Below are 25,977 nucleotides of genomic sequence, written 5' to 3'. Positions count from 1 at the left end.
TTGAACATTTCTGAAGATTTTGGTGGGTGAAAAATAAATAAACCAAACATGTTTAAAGATCCACTGAAAAAAATATTAAATAGCCATTTCTTCATGAAATTTGAGAACACTGGAAACAAACAAAATCCTAAAAGCTTCCAGGAGGGGAGAAAGTAGTTTGCAATTAAAGGATTAAGAATCAGAAAGGCATGGAACTGTTCAACAGCAACACTGGAAGCTATAAGAAAATGTAGCAATGCCTCTACAATCTAAAATTAGAATGACTTCCAACCTAGAACTTATACCCAGCTAAACTACCAAACAAATGTGCGAGAGTGTGTGAAGATAGACAGATAAGCATTATACTCATATACAAGCTAGAAACATGGATCTCTTGTGCAATCTTTCCCAGGGAAATGTGGAGGAGTGTTCCACCAAAATGAGTGAATAAACCAAGGAAATATTAGGTTGGTGCAAAACTAATTGCGGTTTTTGCACTTTTTAACCTTTTAAGCCACAATTACTTTTGCACCAGCTTAATAACATTAGATCCAGGACACAGGACCTACAACACAGGAGAAAGACAATAGGAATCCCTAGGATGACCATGAAGAACGATCCCAGCATTGTAGGATGACTACAGGACAAAGAATTCATATTGGAGACTCCTTCAAGAAAATGAAAATGATGGGATATCTTATCAGTCCGAATGACTGGAGAGGAGATTTAAACATTTGGGAGAATTTGAACTAGTGCTAAAGACATTTTAAAAAAAAAAACGTAAGCAAATGGCTATAGTTTTTTTAAAAAAATAAATATTAATGAGAAGATGGAGAAATTGAAATATATATATTTAATAAGTTGAAATACATATTAATATATTAAATATATATTATAGAATATAGACTATATTTTATATATATTGAATATATATATAAATTGAAATATATATATATTACTCAGCTAGTTAAAAAGAATAAAATACTTACATGTTACTACATGGATGAACCTCAAAACATTATGCTAAGTGAAAGAAGCCAGATACAAAAAGTCATGTTGTGTGCTTCTATTTATATGAAATATCCAGAATAGGTAAATCTATAGAGATAGAAAGCAGACTGGTAGCTCTAAGAAGCAAGAGTGGAGTGGGCAGTGACTACTTAATGGGTACAGTTTTCTTTTAGGGTAATGAAACTGTTTGGAATTAGTTGGGGTGGTTGTACAACATTGTGAATGTACTAAATGCCACTGGATTGTGCACTTTAATATGGTTAATGTATGAATTTCATTTCAAAAAACAAAAAACTAAGCAAACGTACTAAGAAGACAATAATTACTTTCTACAAAAATTAAAACTTGTACAGGGAGGGGAAAATAAGTCATAATTTACTACAGGTTCAGCTCTGCATAGTATTTATATAGTCATAAGTAAACATATAATGTAAAAATACTGATCTTACCAAAACTATACTATAACTATAATGAGAGGAAGGCTAAATGGAAAGGGTGTCATGAGAGCAAGGGGATAAAAGATAAAGACTCATTCTTCATAGTATGATTCAGAGGGGTGGGCAAGATTTAATCAGAAGATCAAATGAGGAAGAAAATGAGGGAAAAACTGTTAAAGTACATCCAAACTTACAGACACTAAACATTCATTCTACTCACTTAGGAAAATGTTTGGTGTGATCTTCTAATGGGTCATCACCTTCCTCCCACTTTTCCGAACATCCTCTACAGAGAAAACCCTGGATGATGTCCTTTATACCTAGAAGTAAAGAAATCTGATCAGTGCCATTGGCATGTGTATTTGTCAAGTGATGTGGGTAATAATCGCCAGGCCTTTATTAGCAAAACCCTACCTGCATTTCCAATCAGATTTTGTGACACAGTCACAAGTTGCGTCATCAGTGAGGCGATATTATATACAGGACCAGTGGTATAATGAGAAATAGCCATAAATGCTCCTATGTATCATGCACTTTGATGAACCTTCTCCCTGTCCCATACTCCTATGGAGCAAGAGATTTGCAAATCAGAGTGTGGAATTAAAGCTCCAGGAAGGAAGAGATTTTTGTCGGTTTTGCTCACCAATGAATCTCATGGACCTAAAAGAGTGCCTAGCACTTATTAGGTACTCAGTAAGTATTTTTTTAATGAAATCAGAAAGAATATATTTGGAGCTCAGGAAAAAAATAGAAGCAAATGCAGCAGCGCGTATGTAAGTTAATGAGGAATCAAATGCCTCTTACTACATTATTGCCAGGTTTATTCCACTAGAAGTAGGATCGAGTCTCCTTGTGAAACTGTATTTCTTTGGAAGGAAATTAGCATTTGGATCTACCAAAGGACTGAACTAGAAATGGAGCGTCCATCATCTTCCTTCCACTCTTGGAGCCCTGTGAGCACTGCAAAGGTAGGGCAGAGGAAAACCTTCCTTTGTGTCTGGACAAAAATATGAGGTACTAACTAGAACTTGCCCTAAAAGGCTCAGATGACTAGGATCTGTGGGGAAAGGTGGAGGTCCGAAAAGGAAGAGGGTGAGGACACTGGGCAGAAGGTTTTTGAGGGAGGCTGGCAAAAGGCCAAAATAGAGAGAGTAGGGAGAAAGTGTAGACACTGCCTTTCCATATGCTTAAGGCTATGAAGCATTAAGATTTTTTTGCAACCAATAGAATATTCCCGTTAAAGTGATCACTACATTCCCCTATTCTGTGCTGCTCTGTGGTATCTACTTGACCTCTCAGTAAAAGATCTGCATGGACCTCCACTGTAACTCAGTTTGTGTGTTTGGTCTGAAGGTCAGCAAGGTACCAAGGAAGGACACAATTTCCTTTCCCTGATCACCTTCCTGTACCCCAGGCAGACACTTAGCTGAGGGGAACCTACTCTTCGTATTACAGAGTGGTACTTCCTGATGACCAACAGCCAAAGAGAATACTATGAACTGGTGGAAGATTCTACATGCTTAGGCCTCATTAAAAAAGTATTTCTGGTTTTGTCTTCCAAGGATGTGTCAAAGACTGCTTATCCACACTCCCAGTATCTCTCATTCTTTCATAGAATCAGAAACTCCAATTTTTAGCTAGGTACATTGACAGCCAGGAAATAGAATGAATGTCCGAGCTTCTCTTGTAACTAACTAGGTATGGGCACCTGACTGCTAAGTTCTCGTTAAAGAGATAGAAGCAGAAAGGTCGTGACAGTTTCCAGGGGATGGGGTGGTGGAGGGCAGGAGACTAATGTATAGGAAGACATGATAATTATCCTAACCACAATACAGGTTTCTCCTGCTATCCGAACGTACAGCATTCCTATGAAGTCTTTCATAAGCTGAGAGGGCAGAAAGTGAAGAAGCAATTACCTTAGGACACATCTTGCTAATGGATGCACAAAATAAGTCGAGATAAAGCACAGATGCTCATAGAGACAGTTCAAAGCTATGGAGGTTTGATGCTGAGATGCTGAGTATAGTTCCCAGGGAAGCTTGGCAGCACCCCTCTCACTGCTTGGGGGTGTGCACTGCCTCTATAAGGGCTCACTGCAAAACAAACGCTGAACACTATTTTTGTTATTCGCCTTTTTTTGTAAAAGCAAAAATCCTCTTCGGATTTCTTTTGGTTAGTGAAAATAGGTACAGGCATACCTTGTTTTATTGCACTTTGCTTTACTGCGCTTCACAGATGTTGCATCTCTTACAAATGGCAGGCAAAACCCTCCACCAGCAAAAAGATTATGACATGATTATTGCAATAGTTGCTTTATTGCAGTGGTTTGGAACTGAACCCGCACTATATCCAAGGTCTGCCTGTACTAATGTATGTCTTAAATAAAAATGAAGGCGCTGGCCCGGTGGCTCAGGCAGTTGGAGCTCCGTGCTCCTAACACAGAAGGCTGCCGGTTCGATTCCAACAGGCCAGTGGGCTCTCAACCACAAGGTTACCGGTTGGACTTCTTGACTCCTGCAAGGGATGGTGGGCTCCGCCCCCTGCAACTAAGATTGAACACAGCACCTTGAACTGAGCTGCCACTGAGCTCCCAGATGGCTCAGTTGGTTGGAGTGAGACCTTTCAACCACAAGATTGCCGGTTCGACTCCCGCAAGGGATGGTGGGCTGCGCCCCCTGCAACTAACAATGGCAACTGGACCTGGAGCTGAGCTGCGCCCTCCACAACTACGATTGAAAGGACAACTTGACTTGGAAAAATCCTGGAAGTACATACACACTGTTCCCCAATAAAGTCCTGTTCCCCTTCCCCAATTAAAAAACCCTTAAACAAAATAAAAATAAATAAAAATAAAAATAAATAAAAATGAAGTGGTGTAAAGTAGACTTTTGAAAACTCAGGATATCTAAACTTGTGTTTACTGTTAGTCCAGACTGTAAGGTTTCAAGTATGAAGCTTCTCTACCCAAGGGAGGTGTGGAAAACTGGGAGAGGATTTCTGATATAGCAAGGAAAAGGGATATACAAAGAAAGAATGAAAGAGTGGAGGTTGTTGAGACTAGAAAATACAAGCCCAGGATCATGAAGTGCATGTGCTATTTAAATGAGCAGCAAGGCAAGAGTTTGGTAGAAACTACTGGCTCACCTTTGTAAAGGACCTGCTTTGGCCAGAGCTGCAACTCCCATAGGGGGTGCCTGGGGCCAGTTCTTAAAAGAGGTCCTAGTTCTTCATTAGCAAAGATGCTGTCATTGCAATAAGCTTGAATAAAAGGCGTACAATGAGACCAACAAGTTTTCATATTGCAAGTATAAGTGCTCAAGTTATCCTTTCACATTTACAGATAGAATGATATGATGTTTGCGCTATACTTCAATATAATGGAGGAGAAGTAAAAAAGAAGAAAGGAGGTTGGCAGATGGCTCAGCTGGTTAGAGCACAAGCTCTGAACAACAAAGTCAAGGGTTGCTGGTTCGATTCCCACATGGGCAGTCAGCTGTGCCCTCCACAACTAGATTGAAGACAACGAGCTGCCGCTGAGCTTCCAGAGGGCGGCCGGATGGCTCAGCTGCTTAGAACGTGAGCTCTTAACAACAAGGTTACTGATTCAATTCCCACATGGGATGGTGGGCTGTGCCCCCAGCAACTAAAGATTGAAAACGGCAACTGGACTTGGAGCTGAGCTGCGCCTTCCACAACTAGATTGAAGGACAACAACTAGGAGCTGATGGGCCCTGGAGAAACACACTGTTCCCCAATATTCCCCAATTTAAAAAAGAAGAAGAAGAAGAAAGGGGTTTAGATGAAGCAAGACTGACCACAAGTTAAATTGTTGAAGCAGAGTGGTGGGTATGTACATACTATTGTCTTATTTCTGTATATGTTGAAAATTTTCTATAATAAAACCTTTAAAAATTATTTCTTCATCATCTAACATCAGAATAAAATTAAAAACAGCTAGAGGAGACTCACTTCTTACTCAAGATTTGAAAGAGGCAAATTTTCCTCATAAATCCCTTAAGACCAGGCAGATTTATTTCTTGCCCTTTGAGGTGTCCACTCTATGGACTGGTCTCCATTAGACTTCCCACCTTAGGTGGGTCCTGGGATTTGGTTCCTGTTGTCTGCGCCCTATAAGGACTTTAAAATTAAACTTCTGTTAACTTGTTTCTGCAAATTTTCTAAAGATGAGTTTGTTTCAGAGTTCCACTTAATCCCAGGATTTCTGCCGTCACTTCATTTTTAATCTGCATATACTTAATATATTGGAAAATCCTCAATCTTTTCCTCCTGTGTGTCTCCTTGACTCTCACACTACACCTCTGACACCAGATGTGTGGGGGTTTTCCTCCATCAAGCAATTCTCTGACACCAGCTAGGTGTCCTACAGTTTTACTCCATTCTGACACTCTACCTAGACAGTGTCAGCTCCCACAGGTTAAGTGCTCAGTCCCACAGGCCTGCTCCCACTCCACTTCACTTACTGGAGTGACTCACAGAGCTCAGGGTGACACTTATGTTTAAAGGATATGATGAAAGATACACCCAGATAAAGAGATACATACGCTGAGACCTGGGAGGGTCCCAAGAGCAGGAGCTTCTGTCTCCATGGAGTTGAGGTGCATCACCCTCTCAAAGTGGATATATTAACTCACCTGGAAACCCCACAAATCCTGTACTACTGGGGTTTTTATGGAGGCTTCATCACATTGATCACTAACCCCATTTCCAGCCCCTCTCCCCTCTCTGGAGAATGGGGAAGCAAGACTGAAAAGTCCAAGTTTCTAATCATGCCTTGGTCTTTCTAGTGACCAGCCCCCATTCAGGAGCCCACCCAGAGTCGCCTAGTTAGAACAAAAGATGTTCTTATCACGTAGGGATTTACAAGGGTTTTAGGAGCTCTGTGCCAGGAATTGGGGGCAGAAACCAATATATACCGTATATATTTTCTATTATCTCACACTTAGTTTCTTAACAGACATGGATCCATTTAAGAATGCTTTCAAAATCTTTTTATCCAGAAATTGTAATTGTTTTAGGAGAAGTGTCAGTCAAGGACCCAATCCTGCCATATTTCCCTATGCTCATTTATGCTAAAAAACTAAGTCACTCCAGAAGACCAGAAATCTTATGAAAATAAATTTTTTTAAATGACTATGGCACCATAAAATGGAGAAGAAAATGGAAGGATTTTTATAAAAAGGATGAGGACAAAAGAAAAGCAAATGAAAAAATAAATAAGCAAAGACTTTGGAATATGTCTGAATGTTTACCTGATGCCATAGGTAAATCTCTCTTGATCCAGGAATTCACAAAATGTTCCCCCTGAAGGAAATTAAAATTCAAGTTATCAACTTTGAGTTAGAGTATACACCAATCTATGAATAAAAATGGAAAGAACCCCTCCCCCAATGGAGAGTTTCATTGGATTGAGTGGCAGGGTTGTTGGAGATCATGCCTTTAATTTTTATTTCTATTAATGTTGGAATTTTTTATATAGTGCAAAAAAGAAAAGAACCCATGAATGTTTATTTATACCTAACAGAGGAAGCCTTCTGGGGTCACTGCTTCTAGAGATCCAGATCCAAAGTGGATTTACATGTAGATATCACACAGGTACTTTAGCTAATAAGGAAGTATGAGATATTGGAAAGAAAACTGGATTCAGAAGGGCATTGGGTATTGGGGTGCAGCTGACATTTCTCTGATAATTGCACTGGATTTCTTTCTAAGGAAACACCTCTCCCCCACTTTCAGGCCATGTTCTCTCTTCAAGGTTCTGATCTGAGTCATATTAGCCAATAAATTCATTTTTTAAGCTTAAACCAATTTGGGTTGGTTTTTCCACCATGTGCCACTAGGGAATCCTTATTAATAAAATAACCAGCTAGGAGGCAGCAACTCAGAGGCCCTCACTATGGATGACGGTGCCAAGTTCCCAATATTCAGATGGGGGAGCCAAGGAAAGCTAAGTGAGGAGGCCTCAAAGAGGGGAAGACTGTCAGGAAGGCAGACAGACCAATCGAAAGCCAGTCCAGGAAAAAGGAATTGTAAGGGCTCTAGTTCAGCAAGAGAATGTGATTTTCTTCACTCTGCCAGATGAGACGTAAGGGAAGGAAAGAAGGAATAAGAAAGAAGTACACCCCATGACAAAAAAAAGAATGCCCATCCCCTTCTAATTCAGATATTATTAGGTAATCAAAAGGAAACTTGAGGGGAAAAAATGCTGCTGTAAATTACCGTGACGCCAACAAATCCCTTGTAGCTTTGAATATACTGAGTAATTTCCTCTGAGGATTTCTTACTTCGAAGAAATTCACATCTATAATTAATAAACATAATTAAAATTTACCCCAAAACTATGATAGAGATGTCCTATATCTCTATTATTGTGGTGATGGTTACACAATGAATATTTGTTAAAACTTACTGAATTGTATACTTAAAATTAGTGAATTTTATTAAACTTCAAATAAAACTGTCAAAAGATGTATCTCAAAACTTATTTACACAATGGAAACACTACTCTGCCATAAGAAAAGATGAAATACTGCCATTTGTGACAAAATGGATAGATCTTGAGATGATCATGCTAAGCAAAATAAGTCAGAAAAAGTCGAGAACCATATGATTTTACTGATATGTGGGATATAAAACTGAAAGCAAAAAGGAACAAGACAAACAAAGAAACAAAAACTCATAGACACAGACAACAGTTTAGTGGTTACCAGAGGGTAGAGTGGTTACCAGAGGGTAAGGGGGAAGGGGGGTGTAGATGAGGGTAAATATATGATGATAGAAGGAGACCTGACTCTGGGAGGTGAACACACAATGTGATATACAGATGATGTATTACAGAATTGTACACTTGAAGCCTATGTAATTTTACTAACAATTGTCACCCCAATTAAAAAAAAATTTTTTTTATGAGAATCACCATTCTCATATAACTATTCTTTATTTCTATTAGTGACAACATGAATAATTTATAATTAAATCTTCAGATTATCTCTTTTCTTGAAACAATATATAATACAATAAAAAAGACTGCTTTATAGTAATACATAGGCTGGGGGTTCTTTTTGTTTATTAAATTACGGTGACTAAATCTAGTTCCTGTGGTTATATGAAAGATACTGTCAGTAAGGGGAATTATATAAAACAATATATTTAATCTATTGAACAAAATACACCGTGTTTACCTGAAAATAAGACCTAGCCAGACAATCAGCTCTAATGCATCTTTTGGAGCAAAAGTTAATATAAGACCCGGTCTTATTTTACTTTAAGACCGGGTCTTTTATAATATAATATATAATATGATATATATAATATAATACAAGACCAGGTCTTATATAAGACCAGGTATAATATAATATAATATAATATAATATAATATAATATAATATAATATAATAATACTGGGCCTTATATTAATTTTTGCTCCAAAAGACACATTAGAGCTGATTGTGTGGCTAGGTCTTATTTTCAGGGAAACATAACATCACCAAGGATCCTTAAACAATGAAAGTTAATAAACTTTGAATTAAAAAGAGCATACTGAATACCTTTTAAAAGCACATTCCTTTCCACAAAAGAGAAGCAATGTTTAAATTAACTTGAAAAAAAAAATCCCTCTAATTCAAATTTAAGGTATCTTCCTAGTAGTGCTGTAATAAGTGGGCTGGGAATCAAGAGGCCAGAATGTCAGCCCCGGTTATGCCATTAACGGGGATGTGACCAATCTTGCCACTGTTCTTTTGTAATCACATGAGAAAATGAACTCCTTTAGATGATTCATATGTACTCCAGGGCCACCATTCTATGGGTAGCCAGGGTGTGGAGGGGAGACTTTTCCATGGAACCCCTGTCTGTCCTGCAAGTTGCACCTGGGCCAGAACAGAGGTTGGGTTCCACAGACCCCGCTTAGAGACTCTCTGATCGTAACTGATGTTTATACTGACTGACGTAAACCAGCACTCCTCCCCTGCCTCCTGCAACGTGCTGGTTCCTGGAACAGGTTGTTGTCCTGACCTGGTCAAACATAAAAAGTAATTTCCATACGCGGTAGCATCACATACTAGTATCTATATAATTCTCTGGCACCTGCCAAGCACCGTGGGGATCCATTTCATCTTGTAGCTGCCCATGACATGCCACACATACAAGTTTTCCTTAATAAACTCTATTAATTACTAGACTGCAGTGGCAAGCCTTTCTTCAGTCTTACCCTGCCCCTCACTTACGGGGAGCAGATTTTCTACCCAGAGGCTTTCCCCTGCTGTGTGTGTACCAACACAGGGCCCCCATTCTGCAGGTGTACAAGTCCTCCTAGAATTTGCCTCAAGTCTGCACATAACCCATTTAGCACACAATGGATGGGGCGGTGACCTTACTACGAACTGAGGAGGCCCTCAATACATGGTACTTTCTTTAAAAATTACAATAAAATCCAGTTACATTTATTGAGTATTGCATTTTAAAAAGCGTAAGAATACTCAGACATTTTGTCCATAGTATATAAAATAAGCAACAAAGCCAGTCTACAAAATTGAAGACCAAGCAGCTAAGAGATAGAGTAACCAACAAGAAACTTGGGGATTCTTAGTTCTCATTCTAGCTCTGAAATTTATTGGCTGACCATGTGCTCACAATGACAAACAGAAAAGGTGAAACAGTTGGTTATCTTCACATAATAAATGGTAGTTTTTACAAGGCATTTGCTCCATATAACTTTATATAACTTATGATGACTCTACAAGCTACATATTATCATCTGCATTTTTATATATGAGACTCAGAGTAACTTGTCTACGGTCTGATAGGAAGTGGCTTTGCATTATCTCCTGAGCTTCTGAACTCTGCCCTGCCTATGTTTGTATCAGCAGGCCTTAGCTCCTTCCCTTTGAGGCTGGTTACTGGACTGGTTGGTGTCTTCTCTCCTGTGCTTCTACCTTTCCTTCAGCCCTATGTCAGAGAAGGCATACCAGGGCCATTCCAGACAGGATGTGCCTCTCTAGTTGGTACTAATCACATGATGCTCTGTGTGAATAGTGTCACTGGGAGTTGCCCAGTGTATAACCCAATGACATTAAATATGGTGGCCCTGAGTATAAGTGAAGAGTGAACTGAGGCCAGAACTGAGACAGGTGCCCAAGAACCATGAATACTGACCAGAGCTGACACTTATCTGGTATCTAACTGTAAGGTATATGTCAACATTGAGTATCATTGGGCTGATTCTAATTGGTCAAGGAGCCAGAGTAACATTCAAAATACTTAACAATCTGGTTTCATGCATCCCTACAATTGTCTTATCTGCTTGTCAGGAAGCGCTTTCCCCTCCTGACTCTGTCTCTCTCTCACTCTCTCTCTCTCTCTCTCTCTCTCTCTCTCTCTCTCTTTCTCCTCTCCTTCTTTGTTCTCTTTCTCCCACCCACCCCTCTCACTATTCCTTTTCAACTATAAAATACACATTTGTTTCCACAAATTTAAACAGATAGAAGTGAACAAAGTAAAATATGAAAATCCCTTTCCACCTCATCTCACAACAAATCCAAATCCAGATACTATATATCTATTGTTTATTTTTATATCTTTTCATAACTTTTCCTATGTATTTTCAAACAAGTCCATATATAGGTTGAGTGCCTTTACACATTTTTAAGGGCTTACACTACATATATTATTTTGCATTTTTCTTTTTTCATTTAACACATCATAGACATCCTTTTTTGTGAGCATGGCTGTCCATGCACAAGATGACTTATAAACGTAACTGCCCAGCTTTTTTGGGGGTTACCTAAGATCCAACCAACAACTTCTTTGCATGTAGGTGTATGACAAATGTTTGTTAAAGAAATAGAATATGAGCCTGATCGCACTGCTAGATCCAAGTATTAGGTTAGAGGAAATACAGGAAGTAGAGAAACATGTTAACACCTCAGAAACACATTCAGCCAAACCTAGAGTACAGGGAATTACACAGATTGCATGGCTTCTTTAACAAGCAAATGACCCGACAAAGATGGGAAAGGGGGAAATCTAGAAATTAAAACTCTTACGAGACCTATTGACTAAATGTAATATATGGACTGTGTTTGAATGTTCATGCAAGTTATCCAACAGTAAAGAGAGAGGGAGATGGGAGGATGTAGACATTTGAACACTAATTCAGATATTTGATAATATGTATTAAGGAAATACTGTTAATCCTTTTTAGGAGCGATAATGATATTGTGGTTATGTTTCTTAAAGATAATCATATATTTTAGATTTATATACTAATATATCAACAAATGACATTACATGATATCTGGGATTGACATAATATAATCTGGTTATTATTATTTCTGGGGAAAAGATGGATGAAATGTGATTTGGCCATGTGTTGATAATTGTTTACTCACTATACTGTTCTCTCCACTTTTGTATGAAATTTTCCATAATGAAAGTTTTAAAAATTGTTAAGGGAATGAATCTACTTAGTAGGTACAAAGTCATGTACAACATACTAGTAAACATAGGATTAAAAATAATTAAAATACACTTTGTTTTCTAAGTAGGGAACTAAAGACCATTCCCAATAATGAAAATTGCATTTTTAAAATACAACATTTTCATTTGGTATATAATCAGCAGTACATGAAACCATTTGTAATGACATCTTAAACATTGTTTTACTTTCCAACTCCCTCTGTATATAATTTCACATCATCCCTATGCAAATAATTCTTGTTTGTTAATTAAGGCAGATCCTGAAACTTCTATTTAGCAAAACATGTCTTTGCATTTGGGATAATAAAACATTTAAGAAATTATTTTAAAATTATGTAATTCAAAATTTTCATGATGTAATCAGGCCTTTCTTGCTTAAGTGCTTGAATAAGTTCTGGAATGTCCCAACTTTGGATAGGAAAAAAATAAAAACTGAAGATGCTATTCCAGATAAGTGACTTTCTTTAGTTTGTTTTGTCTAAAAAAAAAAAGGGTATTTATCTACTTACTTAGGGAACCATTTGGCATGTTCCTTCCAAGGATCATCTCCTTCTTCCCAATTTCCTAAACAGCCATCACAGGAAAAACACTGTACAGTGTCCCGTTTACCTGTATATAAAGGAAAACATTTAGATTGCCCCACAATGCCACCTGCGGATAGTCCAGAAGGCGTATGTCTGGGAGCTGACTGCTCTGCGCATGAGTAAGACGTGCTCCTGCCTGTCTTTCCACTCACACTCTCATCTGGCTGAATCTCCATTCACAGCCCTGCTGCCCTAACTGACCATTTTCTAAGCCCTGGACCCCACCCCTCAGCCATGGCCATACTTCACGTACAGACCGCTAAGCTGTTTGACTCAACACACCTGGCAAGGTGTTCCCAGAGTTGGTGTTTTGCTGTTGAGCTCTCAGAGCAGAAGTAGTGGGGAAGCAGAGAAACCCCAGCACTCATGAAGTAAAGCAGTTAGAAAGCCTAAGTTGTAGTTTTGCCATGAAATTTCTGTGGAAACTAAGGCACGTTTCTTAAACTCTTTGAGCCTCAATAAATTCAACTGTGAACTTGGGGGAAATGGCAAGTTTCTTGGATCAGAATTAGTGCTTAATCCCTGTCCTGCTGGTACTTAGTAAATGATAGCTGTTAGTGTTATTACAATTCTCATTCACATCTGTCGTACATTTATGGCATGGCTAGGACAATTCAAACAAGTACAATTTTCTAAAATGCAGTCTTCCCTATACATTAGAGTTTGCCCTAAGATTAAAACCAACCAACCAACCAACCAAAAAACCCCTCCAATATTGCAGCAATTAAAAGAATCAAAGGAAGATCATGCAAGAGCAGCAAAAGGAACATGTGTGAGAAGGAGACTGGAGGCAGGCTGCCCTCGTGATTTATTTTCAGGACCTTAAAAATGCAGTCAGTATTGTCTAGGGTCCAAACTTAAGTGTGTGTGTGTGTGTGTCTCTCTCTCTTTCTCTCATATATCAAATTAACCCACTGTATGAAACATAAAATAAAGCTAGAGTAAAATTACTTAAGTTGAATTTTAATAAAATAGACCTTGTTCCTACTATGACACATTTAACAAGTGAGGAAAGATTCACTAATATTGCAACTGAAATATCGAATCGAATCTTAAAACTCCAGAGAAATACTTCAGAAAATGATTTCAAATTACCTGTAAAGGCAAAGCCAGCCGCTGAAAGCTCCCTTGGGGATATCCTGTGGACATAAAATGGCCAGTCCTTGAAGGACTCGAGTCTGGCCTTCTCTTCTTGGTACCTTGCTTTGTCTCCTCTTAGTGTCTCTGGATTCTTAACTCTCACATCATACTTGGCAATGTTACCAACATCTTTGCCCAAAAGGAACTCACAATCTGGATGAAACTTCTTGTGGTCTTCTATGGGGAGTCTCCGGAGGCTAGTACAAAATAGAATTAAGCTACAGCAAAAGCACTGAATCCCAGATTTTACGCCAGTGAAATAAAATCCGGCTGCTGCCATCTCCTGTGGTGTCCACGAGCGGTCGGACTCATATGTCACGAAAGTTTTTAACCGTTTTGCTTCACTGCGCATTTCTGAGTTAAAGCCTTTCTGCATTTGTCCTCGATCTTTCTGCTCCTGTTTTTCTGCTTCCTTTGCATATTGAACTGCATCTATGCCCAGAAGAGCAGACAGCTCCGGGAGCAAAGCATAATCATACTGGGAAATCCTCTCTTCAGCTGCCTCCTCCTGAGTGGCCATTTTCTGAAAAGGGAAAAGAGAAAGTTAATGAACATTTCCACTTGCTTTACTAGCCCTGAGATTTTTTTCAACCCTTTTGTTCTTACTGTGTCTTGTCTTCTGAACAATACTGATTTTCTGTTCATCATTCTGCCCAATTCAGAGCAAATATGCTAGTAGATGTGTGATAACGTCTCTCACTGCAACCTTCCCTCAGTAAGGTCATGTGGAGTCCAAGTAGTTGGAGGCCCTCCTATCACAGCATCAGTCATCACTTAAGTCAAAGGTATAAAATAGGGGAGATCTTGGTATCATCATATAACAAGTCCAAAGATGCTTGCTTGCATCCTCAACATTTCAGGAACCTCAGGGGTATTCCGTTTAATACTCACAGGTGGAGTTGGATGGCTCCACTTTACAAGGTGTGTTTTATGTGCCCCCGCCTTTATCCAGTTCAACTGATTTGCAATTTGCCCATCTACCCACATTTCAGCAAAAGTGGCAGCTAATAGGAGATCGTGACCAAGCATGCCCTTCATTTGGCAGTACCTAATGACAGGAAAAGAGCTCCTATGTCAATGTGTTAAATCCATTTCAGCAGTGTTCCCTCAAGAAGCTCTATCAGTCCACAGGACTACTTAGCTTTTTGACTGAACAGCTCCTTTGCCTCTGTTTTCTTGATGTCCTCTCCCTGTAGAGTCTCTTTAGTGGTTATCTATCAGATAAGGGTCTCATTCTGACCAGAAGAATTATCTGCCCACCTCTCCTGTGGCCTCATGTTCCTTCCCTTCACAGAAAGAACCAGCCAAAGCTTGGGGGTCTTGGCAGCCTAGGACTCTTTCCTAGTTACTTTCATTTTTGCCAAAGCAGCAAACACCAGCCAAGGTACATTATTTTTGACTGACTTCCCCGCTACCTGAATTTCTTTTTTAATCCATTTAGCTATTTCCTCTGGCTCTGGACTGACCACCTTTAAATTCTATTGCTGTGTTTTCCCTGCTATCAACAGTCATAGTACTTGAGTGAATTCAAACCAGGAATTCCTCAGCAGCCAGCCTCCATCAGTGGTTCTAAATCTTCTCCCAACAAAGCTTTAGCTGTGATTTAAATTATAAAGACAAAAACTGTTTGAATTATCCCATTCACAGTACTATATCTTTAGCAATTACACAGGGTTGGATAATTGAAAAAACTCAGAGGACTCTACGTAGTATACTTACATAGGACTTTGATAAAGATAAAATACAAAAATAAAAATAAGAAACAGGCAACCATCAGAGAGGTCTCAGTTTCCAGGCCCAGTTCCCAGGGGGCCTTTTTCAGTTGCATAGGCTGTGCTGCATTTTAGGTAATGAACCACCTAGATGTGTGCAAGATACCTTGGTCTCGGGGAAACCACAATCTCTTCCGAGAAGGGGTCTTTTATACCCCTCTGGTCATATGGCCAAAACTAGGATGCATGACAAATCTCAAAATCAGAAACAAGCTGGTATAGGCTGCCCCCGGTCTGTCTCAGACCTTAGCATAGGACTACATTAATCACTAGTTAGCACATTCTTTCAGGTTTGGCCAAGAGACAGCACCATGGCTCCAGCCCTCCTGGAGATAATTAAGCACACGATTGCAACAGACCAGCTGGGATCTATTTTGTCAGTTTTGCTAATCCCGAGGCCATTTCTGGGGAGGACAGAGGATTCTGGGGAGGACAGAGGATCTCCGAGGCCCTCTCCAGATTCCTTGGTCTTTGACTACGAGTGGTGAGTGCCAGTGTGACTACGTCATGGAGCTGGGATTGAAACCAAGTCTGTGTGAGGCTGGTGACTGTCCTCTTGCCTCCAAAGAGAGAAACCACAATAAGAGAAATAAGAGGGCCATAAGTTTAGGTGTGGAAGAAAAGCACCTTGGCCAGAGGAAGTAATTCACTTACCTAGAGGTTTATCCAGAGTACCAGTCAAATGGAAGGAGAATGTGTACCCTGAGTACAAATGCTCTGTGTTTGTCCTTTAATAGAAGCAATGCGAAAATATTTGAGAAAGTAAAACTCAAAACAAATTGCAGTTCATTGGGAAATTACCAGTAAATGCTCTAAGATATTGAGTCAAAAGGGCTTAGTCAGGACCCAAAAGGAACAACAAAACCTACCAAGTTCCACAACAGAAGTATTTTATTCTAAACAGTTAAGATCGGTTAATTGTTACAGAGCTAGTGTCTTATTTTCCTGACGATGACAGTTTCTATCTTTCTGGTATCTTGTAGGATTTTTCTTTTTTATCCTTGGGGTTATAAAACTTCAAAATATTGTGTCTAGATGTGGGTCTTTCTACATTCATTGTATTGGGTGGACACTCATTGGGCCTTTTCAGTCTGAACATGTGGGTGTCCCCCATCAGCCCTGCAAATTATGTTCGATAATTTCTTTGACAATTTCCTACTGTTATTCTTGTTTCACTCTTTCTGGTATTCTCATTATTTAGATAGGGATTTAATTGATTACCTAAATTCTTATCGTTCCCCCCCATATATTCTTAGTGCTTTTGCTCTACTTTCTGAGAGACTACCTATTAGTAATTCTTAATTTCAGCAATCCTGCTTTTAATTTCTCACAGCTTTCTTGTTGGGTTCCTTATTCTCATGACATCTAATTTTTTTTAACCAACGCAATCTCTCTGGATCTCTTTTATGATACTGACAAATGATAAAACTAAAATAATTTAGTAACGCATTTGATGTCCTTGATTCAAGGGAAAATAACCCATGGGTTGGGGGAAGAGCAGTGTCTCACAAGCACTGTTCCCCAGCGATTTGGGGCAAAAGCGAGTTTTATAAACAGGCAACATGGAAACAGGGTATGATTGGCTAGAAGGGCAGGGATTTCCATATAAGGCCATAGTCCTGTTATCTAGGGGAAGGTAAACTAGCTACTAAAGCTGAGTTGGGGGGCGAGCCCGGTGGCTCAGGTGGTTGGAGATCCATGCTCCTAACTCCGAAGGCTGCCGGTTCGATTCCCACATGGGCCAGTGGGCTCTCAACCACAAAGCTGCCAGTTCAACTCCTCGAGTCCCGCAAGGGATGGTGGGCAGCGCCCCCTGCAACTAAGATTGAACACGGCACCTTGAGCTGAGCTGCCGCTGAGCTCCCAGATGGCTTAGTTGGTTGGAGTGAGACCTTTCAACCACAAGGTTGCCAGTTTGACTCCCGCAAGGGATGGTGGGCTGTGCCCCCTGCAACTACCAACGGCAGCTAGACCTGGAGCTGAGCTGTGCCCTCCACAACTAAGACTGAAAGGACAACAACTTGAAGCTGAGCAGCACCCTCCACAACTAAGATTGAGGGGCAACAACTTGACTTGGGAAAAAAAAAAGTCCTGGAAGTACACACTGTTCCCCAATAAAGTCCTGTTCCCTTCCCCAATTAAAAAAAAAAAAAGCTGAGTTGGAAGATTGTGATTGGTGTATGTTAGGTTTCCATGACAGGTGTTTTCGTCAGCACAAGCTGACTTGGGTTTAGATTTGTGACTTGGGGTGGGCCACTGGAGTGGCCTCCATTTTGTGGGTTCTCATAAATAAATTAACTTTATCAATACTAATGTTTAGTTCCTCTGTCTCCTGAATTATATGTTTGTTTCCTCCAAGGCTATTGCCATGTACCCTGGTACAGTAGTACCTCAGTTTTTGAACATAATCTGTTCTGGAAGACCAAGTTCTGAAATATTCGAAAACCGAGGCACAGTTTTCCCATAGAAAGTAATGCAAAATGGATTAATCCATTCCAGACCTTTAAAATCAACCCCTAAAACTGCAAATTTAGCATGAATTTTACTATCTAATGAACCATAGATCCGTAAAATTTACGACATTCGTAAACCAAAATGTTCGTCATTGGAGATGTTCGAAAACCGAGGTATCACTGTATTTATTTTTCACATTGCCATCTTTCCTCAAATGAATCCTGATCCTTGGTTTTCAATGTATGTTTAAGAATTAGGCAACTTAAAAGTTGACTGGGAAAAATTATAGTTAAAATCTAATTGAAAGCCATATGAGTGTGACTTGAACCTAAGCCCTTTACTTCATGCAGACCAGAATGGGGAGCCAAGATTTACCCTGAAGAAGCCCTAGATGTCAGGGAACTCCTCAGAAAATGACTGCCAGTTACCTGTAAAGACAGAGCTAGCAGATGAAAGCTCACTTGGAATGTTCCTTGAGCATAAAATGCCCAGTTCTCGAAGGATTCTTTGTTTTGGGGCGCTAGTGCCCACACTGGCTCCTCTAAGTCAGCTGAAACAGTTTATTCAATTTTTTTTTTTTAAAAAGAATCATCTAATTTTTTGCCTTAGGGTTAACACCTGTCTATCATGTAATCTGATGGTGGGAGACTGGGGAGAAGTAGAAGAGGGTAAAAGCAGTCAAATATATGGTGATGGAAGGAGACTTGACTTTGGGTGGTGAACACACAATGCAAATGATTATAAAATTGTACACTTGAAACTTATATGATCTTATTAACCAGTGTCACCCAATAAATTAAAAATAAAATTTTTAAATCTTTTTTTAAACTAGGTAACAAATGCACATATATAAAATTCAAAATGTACAAGAGGCTGTACAGTGAAGACTACATCTCTCTACTACCCGAGTCTAGCATCTAGAGGCTGCCTCTTTTATAAGGAACAAGTGCTTTCCAGATGCCACCACTTTGCAGTAACCAGGCCCCTTTTCACTTACTTGCATTGTCTGTCTGGCCCTTGTCATTTGAGTTTGCATCCAAGCCCATTTTACAGCTCCTCTTCCGCCTTCCCATAGCACTTGGCATAGTATTCACATTTTCACAGACTTCTTTATAGATCTGCCTTCTAGGCTGGGAGGTTCACAGATCCATGAGGTTAGGGTTTGTGTCCTCTTTTTGGTGTTTATATCCTACTGCCTAAGATACTATTAGATAGATAGCAGATATTCAAGGTTTGTTGAGTGAGTTAATAAATAAATGAACAAGTTGTGTATTATTACAATGATAATAATACACTCAGGGTCCTGGCCTGAGGTGTAACTCAAATAGCAATTTAGTCAAGTGAAATCAAGAATTTAAATCCCGGGGCGGCAGTTTGGCTCAGTTGATTAGAGCGCAGTGCTCATAACACCAAGGTCGCTGGTTCGATTCCCACATGGGCCAGTGAGCTGTGCCCTCAATAACTAGATTGAAAATAGTGAATTGACTTGGAGCTGGGCTGCGCCCTCCCCAACCACATTGAAAATGACTTGACTTGGAGCTGATGAATCCTGGAAAAACACACTGTTCCCCAATATTCCCCAATAAAAATTAAAAAAAAAAAAGGAATTTAAATCCCTTAAGAACCGCATCAGAACTCCCAGTCCACCTTGTAACCAGTCCACCTTGTAATAGGTCCCCCCAGAACAGAATTAGAATAGAGAACATTGGTAGAAAATAATGAATCTTTAATTCTTAAAGAACAGGACCAAAAAGGGGTCTTAAGACACTCCTAGGGCTGCTTCCCAGAAGCGTGACAGTCTCCTATGCCCTTTTCTTCCTTACGACAGGCCCCATGGACTCAAACTTCTTGCCATTTCTCCTAAACTCTGCGACCCACTAAAGGCCTTGCAATTCTACCACCCCACTTCCAGAGGACCGGCTGTATGTATCCTTTCTTTCTCACCACTCATGAAATCACTTCATGTTATGAATTTGGCAATCACTAGAGAGCTACGGACAGCTGAACATCGATGACCATGAACATGAGGATTTAAAAAGTATTGAGAAATCTTACAAAATGTTTGTGGTTCTTCTGAGCAGAAGTCCTGCTGTCCCCTCACTGTTTTGACATGTTAGTGTTTTGATTATAATATGCATTCAGGTATACAGTGGGTCACAGTTGGTCCTTAAATACAGGACTTTTATGCTTTTAATCTAAACACTTTTCTTCAGCCTTGTAGAGGAGAGACTGTTCCAAGACATGATGGCTGCCTGACCCACGAGCTGGCCCCGGGCCAGAAGGGAGTGATTGCTTCCCACTAAACACATTTGAAGAACTGTCTGATTGTAATTGATGCTCGTTCTTCTTGTCTGTTTGTAAGATTTTTATTTTTTTTTAATTGGACATGAATATTCATTACATATTTACATCTTAAAATACCACCCAATTTAGTGAAAACAAGGCATTTGATGGCAGCAGAAGCAGCTTATTAACTACTCATTGTTATGAAGTCATACCTATATAAACACTAAAGTGAATAGATTTAAGTTAATAAGACACAAGTATAGTTATAAATAATACTAGATTTTAAACAGGAATCTGTAAATGTTTTACTACATAAGGATTTCAAAGTAGACAAAATACAGTTATCTCAAACTTGGAGGATATCAAGTTCACAGATTTCCTCTTAGTTGAATCCTATCCAACCTCAGTAACATTTCTGGATGAAGCATAAAGTTACTGCTATACATTTTTAAAGGATTGGTCCAGTTGTGTTTTCTGTTTTTAATTCCTGCTCTTCATTTACAATATTGGCAGCAGCAGCATCATGTAGATTGTCTAGAATGTCTTTGTTAAATCCATCTGACTCCTTCTCTTTTTGATCCTCAGCCGTATTAACATCTTTAGCTGTCTGTGCCCTGGGTGTGTTTGTTAACAAGTTATTTCCTAGGGACTATTACTCAGTAGCTTTGCCTGGCTTCTTTCCAAGACCAGTTGTTTATTTCTCTCCATTCTCTGTTGTTGCTTTTCGGTTAGTCTTCTATTTGTCTCAGAAGCAAACTTCTCACTTTCAGATGAATTTGTCAGAAAGGGATCTGATTCAATAGCAGTTACATCACGGCCATTATTTTACCCTACTTCATCATTATTGCTAATCAAATCTGCATGTAAATTAGGGAGATCAAGTTGAATTTGTTTTAAACAGGTCTGAACTTCCTTTTTTATTTCTCAGGTATTCAAGTCTGTCAATAAAATCCTCAAATTGCAGTTTAGGGAATAGCCTATGTGCCCAGTGCTCCATGTGTCTGATTAGCATCTTCAAGTCTTCAGCCTCCTGACTTTAACCTCTGAATTTTGCCTTATCAAACACATGCCTTAATGCGGGAGGCCCTCTCTGAAATAAATCTCCGAGTATCGAGCTTGGGTAGATTTCTTTTACCTGTTCTCTTTGGAGGTACAGGAAGAGGAGCTTTCCTTCCTGACCCTTCATCAGGTTCGGCTCCTTTACCATCTTCTCTCTCTGGAGAAGCTGGAGGTGAGAAAGAATCTGGAAAACTTTCATCTTCTACATGCTCATTATCTGGCTCATAGGTCAATCAAGCCATTCTCCTATGGCTCCAGCATCTTTTCTTCTGGTTTCCTCCCATTTTAGACACTCCTCCTGGATCTTCTTTGATTCATATTCCTCTACCCTGCTCAGTCAGACTCCATCCTAGGCCCTCTTTACTCATTTACTCATGTGCCTGAGCACATGGCTCACGCAGACTGCAGTGGCCACAGTACATCTGATGCTCGTTCCGACATAAACTGCTCCCACTTGTTCCTGGAACAAGCCATTGTCCTGACCTGGTCAAGCATGTAAAGCACTTACCCATACCTGGAACTAGTCATGTACTACTGGTGACTATCCTGCCTTGTTGTAATTCTTTGGCACCTTCCAAGCGACAGGACCATTTCGCCTTGCAGCTGCCCAAGATGTGCCTGGTTTGTAAGTTTCCCTTAACAAACTTTACTATTTACCAAACCGGAGTAGCCAGTCTCTTCCCTGCTTCCGTGTCCTTTGCTTATAGAGATAGATTTTCAGTCCCAGGACCTTTCCCTGAGTCTGCATGTACTAAGCCTCCAAATAGTACTGCCATCTTCATCTTGTACAGATAGTTATTCTCAGGGGAAAAGAGGTCACAACAAAATAGAAATGGTGCACATATTGACACGTATCAGTGGAAAACGCATTGTTGAACCATGACCCAAATAAATGAAAAGGAAATTTTATTACAGATCCCCTCCAACCTCCAGCTCCATACTTACTACCTTCTTTGATGATCATGATTGCTTTTGTGTTTATTATTCAGGCCCTCAACTAACAACTAACATTTGTTACATTACTTTTTTGTCTTTTTTTTTTTTTTAAACAGGACTTTATTGTTTTCCTTTCAATCTTAGTTGTGGAGGGTGCCGTTCAGCTTCAAGTTGTTGTCCTTTCAATCTTAGTTGTGGAGGGTGCAGCTCAGCTCCAGGTCCAGTTGACATTGCTAGTTGCAGGGGGTGCTGCCCACCGTCCCTTGCAGGAGTCGAGGAATCGAACTGGCAACCTTGTGGTTGAGAGCCCACTGGCCCATGTGGGAATCAAACCGGCCGCCTTCGGAGTTAGGAGCACAGAACTCCAACAGCCTGAGCCACCAGGCCGGCCCCACATTACTTTATTTTCATTTGTTTCACTGCAATTTCCCAGGATTCCATAAATTTTGTTTTTGAATACTTAATTTGTTTACATGGCTCAAAAATTTAAGCTATATAAAAATATTTAAAAATAATTCTCACTCTCCTCCCTGACTTCATCTACTCTTCTATACCCCCATCCCAGGCAACCACTTTTATTAGTTCCCTGTATATTCTCCCAGTGTTTCATTTTTTAAAAGACAACTTGAGATATACATCACATACCATAAAACTTACCCATTTAAAGTGCGTAATTCAATGGTTTTTAGTATGTTCAGAGTTCAACAATCGTCACAATCAATTTTAGAACGTTTTCATTATACCCGTTAACGTTCACTCAGTTGTTCATAGTTTTCCCTTACAACCTTTATTTTGGTCAAGTCCACAGTAATGGCTCCTTTCATTCCCGATCTTAGTGATTTGAGTTCTCACTTTTTTTTTCCTTCTAGCTACAGATTTTTCAGTTTTGTTGAACCAAGTTTTCGTTTCACTGATTTTTTTCTCTATTATTTTCCAGTATTTCTTTTCATTAACACAAATACACATTCTTATTTTTCCTTCTTCCTTACATAACAGGTAACATACTATATACCTTCAACACTAGCGTATTCTGAAGAATGTACTTCAGTTGAAGGAAAATGATCTTAAATAGATCTGAGATGTAAGAAGAAATGAAGACACAAAAGTGGTTAATATGTGAATAAATCTTAATAAACATTGACTAATTAAAACAAGTATTAATGTCTTGTGAAACAGAAAATAATTAAATATACAACAATAATAATAGATAAGTGAGAAAGGAGATAAATGAGGTGAAACGTATTATCTGTATTAACTTTAGATTTTGGTATTGTGTATATGGACACATGAGTATTGGACACAAACTCCTAATGCCTCCTCAGATTCCCTTGGCCGCTTTCTTCCTTCCAAGGTGTTGCCTGTCTCCTGCTCCACACTACTGCTGCTTTTGCTCAGCTTCCTCAGCTAGCTGGAGTCCAAACTTATGCACACCAAGCCTATCTGATCTGAGTTGCCCCTCTGCCTTTCAGAGTTGGCTGCAATGCCACACCGCTGAGCATGAGACCTGGCTTCCTGAGCAGTTACCAAAGGACCAGATGACACAGCCCTGTGTGGCAAACCTTGGCCAATGGGAAACAGAAGGAGTCAGGAAATTATATTACCTCTTCCTTCCTCCCTTCAATAGACTGCTCAGTGGGGCAGTTTCTCCTACAAGCCATCTGGAGAAGTCCCACACTCAAAATGAACGTACTTGCTGAGAGACTTCCACAAGTCTTCATAGCTTGTCACCAAGCCTGGCCACTGTGGTAACACACTGCATCAATTTTTTTCTTGACTAACTTTCCTTTTTTCCCTACCCTCGCTTCCCTGGATCTGCACCTCTGAAATAAAGGAACAATCCTTTCATCTTTGCCTCAGGTTCTACTTTGTAGAGGACCCACGTTAAGAAAGTATGTGTATTATAATTTCTAGGGTAACACTAAAAGAATAAAAAATAGAGTATGTAATTTCCAAACTAGTTAAGGAAAAACAAAGAATAATAGAAAACAATCAATCCAAAAATGGCAATAAAGAAGAGAAAAAATAAAGATGAGGGGCGGTCGATTTGCTCAGTGGTTAGAGTGCAGTGCTCATAACACCAAGGTCACTGGTTTGATTCCCACATGGGCCAGTGAGCTGCACCCTTCACAACTAGACTGAAAATAATGACTTGACCTGGAGCTGAGCTGCGCCCCCCACTAGATTGAAAAAAAAACAAAACAACTTGACATGGAGCTGATGGGTCCTTGAAAAACACACTGTTCCCCATATTCCCCAATAAAAATTTTTAAAATTAAATAAATAAATATGGAATAGTTGAAACAGCATAAAGTGAGACAATAGATTTAAACCCAAATATATCAGTAGGCACATTAAATATAAAGGGACTAAATGCTTCAGTGAAAAGATAAAGATTGTCAGGCCAAATAAAATAAAACATGAAGTAAAATGCATGTACTTAAGAGTATTTGAAATTAATTTTCATAATGAACTTTGAGTTTTAAGAAGTTTTCTAATTAATCAAACAGCAGAACTCAGAAAGACATACTATTCAGAAAGATCTCTAATGTTAAAGAGTTTCCTTCACATTATACTATACTGTGGAGTTCCAAAAAGAAAATTAAAGGCCAGAGCTAACAGTCTGAGATCACCATTTCTATTTCTATAATCTTAAACAAGCCAGGATTTTCTTTATAATTGTGAAAAAGAAAATTCCCCCTTAAGTCTAACTAAAATATTCACCTTTACCTCATCAAGTATGCAGATGAAACGCAAAACTACAGGAGATAAGCAGCCAAAATCAGGCACTGACTATTCCTTTGATATACAGTAGTGAGATGGTGTCTCTAATATATTTCTAATAACTTTTCAAGGGGTGACCACTCATGGCCTTTCTTCTACTAAGTCAGGTAGAATACTCTGATCATGTTAAAGGTATCTCCTATAAGCTACTGATACCTCTGTTGACAGGGCAGAAGGAAGAAGACAGTCATTACCTCGTTATCTAGAGCTGAAATCTGTTTCCACATAAAGAACCATTTGGGTCTAGGTTCAGAGTATGACACCTGGGAGAAAGATCTGCTACTTCGGTCACATTATATTTTGCGTGTGTGTGCATGTGCATACATGCAGTTAAAAATACATATTCGTGGGCTCCATCCAAGACTTAATGAATAGACTCTCCAACGTGTCTTTACTGATAATGTACTTTGCTAAAAACTGTTATTTTTAAAATCATGACTATCATAGTGAAACTCAATCTAGAGTGACTAAAGTTTATAGATTTAAAATAAACATACCTTTGCTATGGAAACCTGATTCACTCTAAACAGGATAAACCTTGAAGAGTTTTGCCTATAATAGTAAAACTGTATTGAACCTGAAACAAAACTCATCATACTTTCTCATCTAAATTTTTCTGATGATCTAGAGTGGGAAAGTTGAAGAGGATTAAGTTGAATAATCCCTGGCTATGAACCTGAGTGAGGCTGAGAAGGATACACAGACACTACAACTTCCATTAGCTTAAACTATAAGGTAAACCAGTCTCAGATACCAAACAATCAAAATGGTCGTATTAAATATAGTACTCCATTAAGTAAAACATTTTACCAGTTATTAAAGAGGAAGGTTGAAAGCAACAGGTTTAGCATATGAGAATGAAAAGATTAACAAGGCCTTTGCCTTTACTACATGTGAATCTCACCTTCAGTTAAGATTTCTAGTTCTGTTATCATGGTAACTGATAAAGGTAGGAATGTCAACTACATTTTTAGGATACTTTGCTTATGGTAAAAATTTCTTTCTTTCTTTTTTTTTTTTTTAATGAGGGCGCAGCTCACAGTG

The 25,977-nt window shown here is 39.2% G+C and overlaps 1 protein-coding gene and 1 pseudogene across 7 annotated transcripts in view; both read right to left on the bottom strand.

Annotated features, from left to right (window-relative positions):
• Positions 1-19,455, bottom strand: part of NAIP (NLR family apoptosis inhibitory protein) — a 63,034-nt gene extending 43,579 nt beyond the window's left edge. For 3 of the 7 annotated variants that reach the window (XM_088796551.1, XM_088796552.1, XM_088796550.1), the window contains exons 1-6: positions 14,252-16,042; positions 13,601-14,168; positions 12,431-12,530; positions 7,665-7,746; positions 6,698-6,749; positions 1,648-1,747 (exon numbers count right to left, since the gene is read on the bottom strand). In XM_088796551.1, the coding sequence (XP_088652677.1) occupies positions 1,648-1,747; positions 6,698-6,749; positions 7,665-7,746; positions 12,431-12,530; positions 13,601-14,168; positions 14,252-14,293 (944 nt within the window). In that variant the 5' untranslated portion in view covers positions 14,294-16,042. Of the gene's footprint in view, positions 1-1,647; positions 1,748-6,697; positions 6,750-7,664; positions 7,747-12,430; positions 12,531-13,600; positions 14,169-14,251; positions 16,044-16,071; positions 16,146-18,868 lie in introns of those variants that run through there. The other 4 variants (XM_088796555.1, XM_088796554.1, XM_088796553.1 and 1 more) reach the window with 3 other exon arrangements.
• A 125-nt stretch (positions 19,456-19,580) lies between these two features.
• Positions 19,581-21,477, bottom strand: LOC109445678 (TIMELESS-interacting protein pseudogene; annotated as a pseudogene).
• Between the last annotated feature and the right edge of the window lie 4,500 nt (positions 21,478-25,977).

This window comes from Rhinolophus sinicus, chromosome 3, assembly GCF_057876585.1.
Source record: "Rhinolophus sinicus isolate RSI-liver-muscle chromosome 3, RSI-T2T, whole genome shotgun sequence".
Taxonomy (NCBI): Eukaryota; Metazoa; Chordata; class Mammalia; order Chiroptera; family Rhinolophidae; genus Rhinolophus; species Rhinolophus sinicus.
Note: the sequence above shows the minus strand (reverse complement) of the source record. Positions and strands in the feature narration are given on the sequence as shown.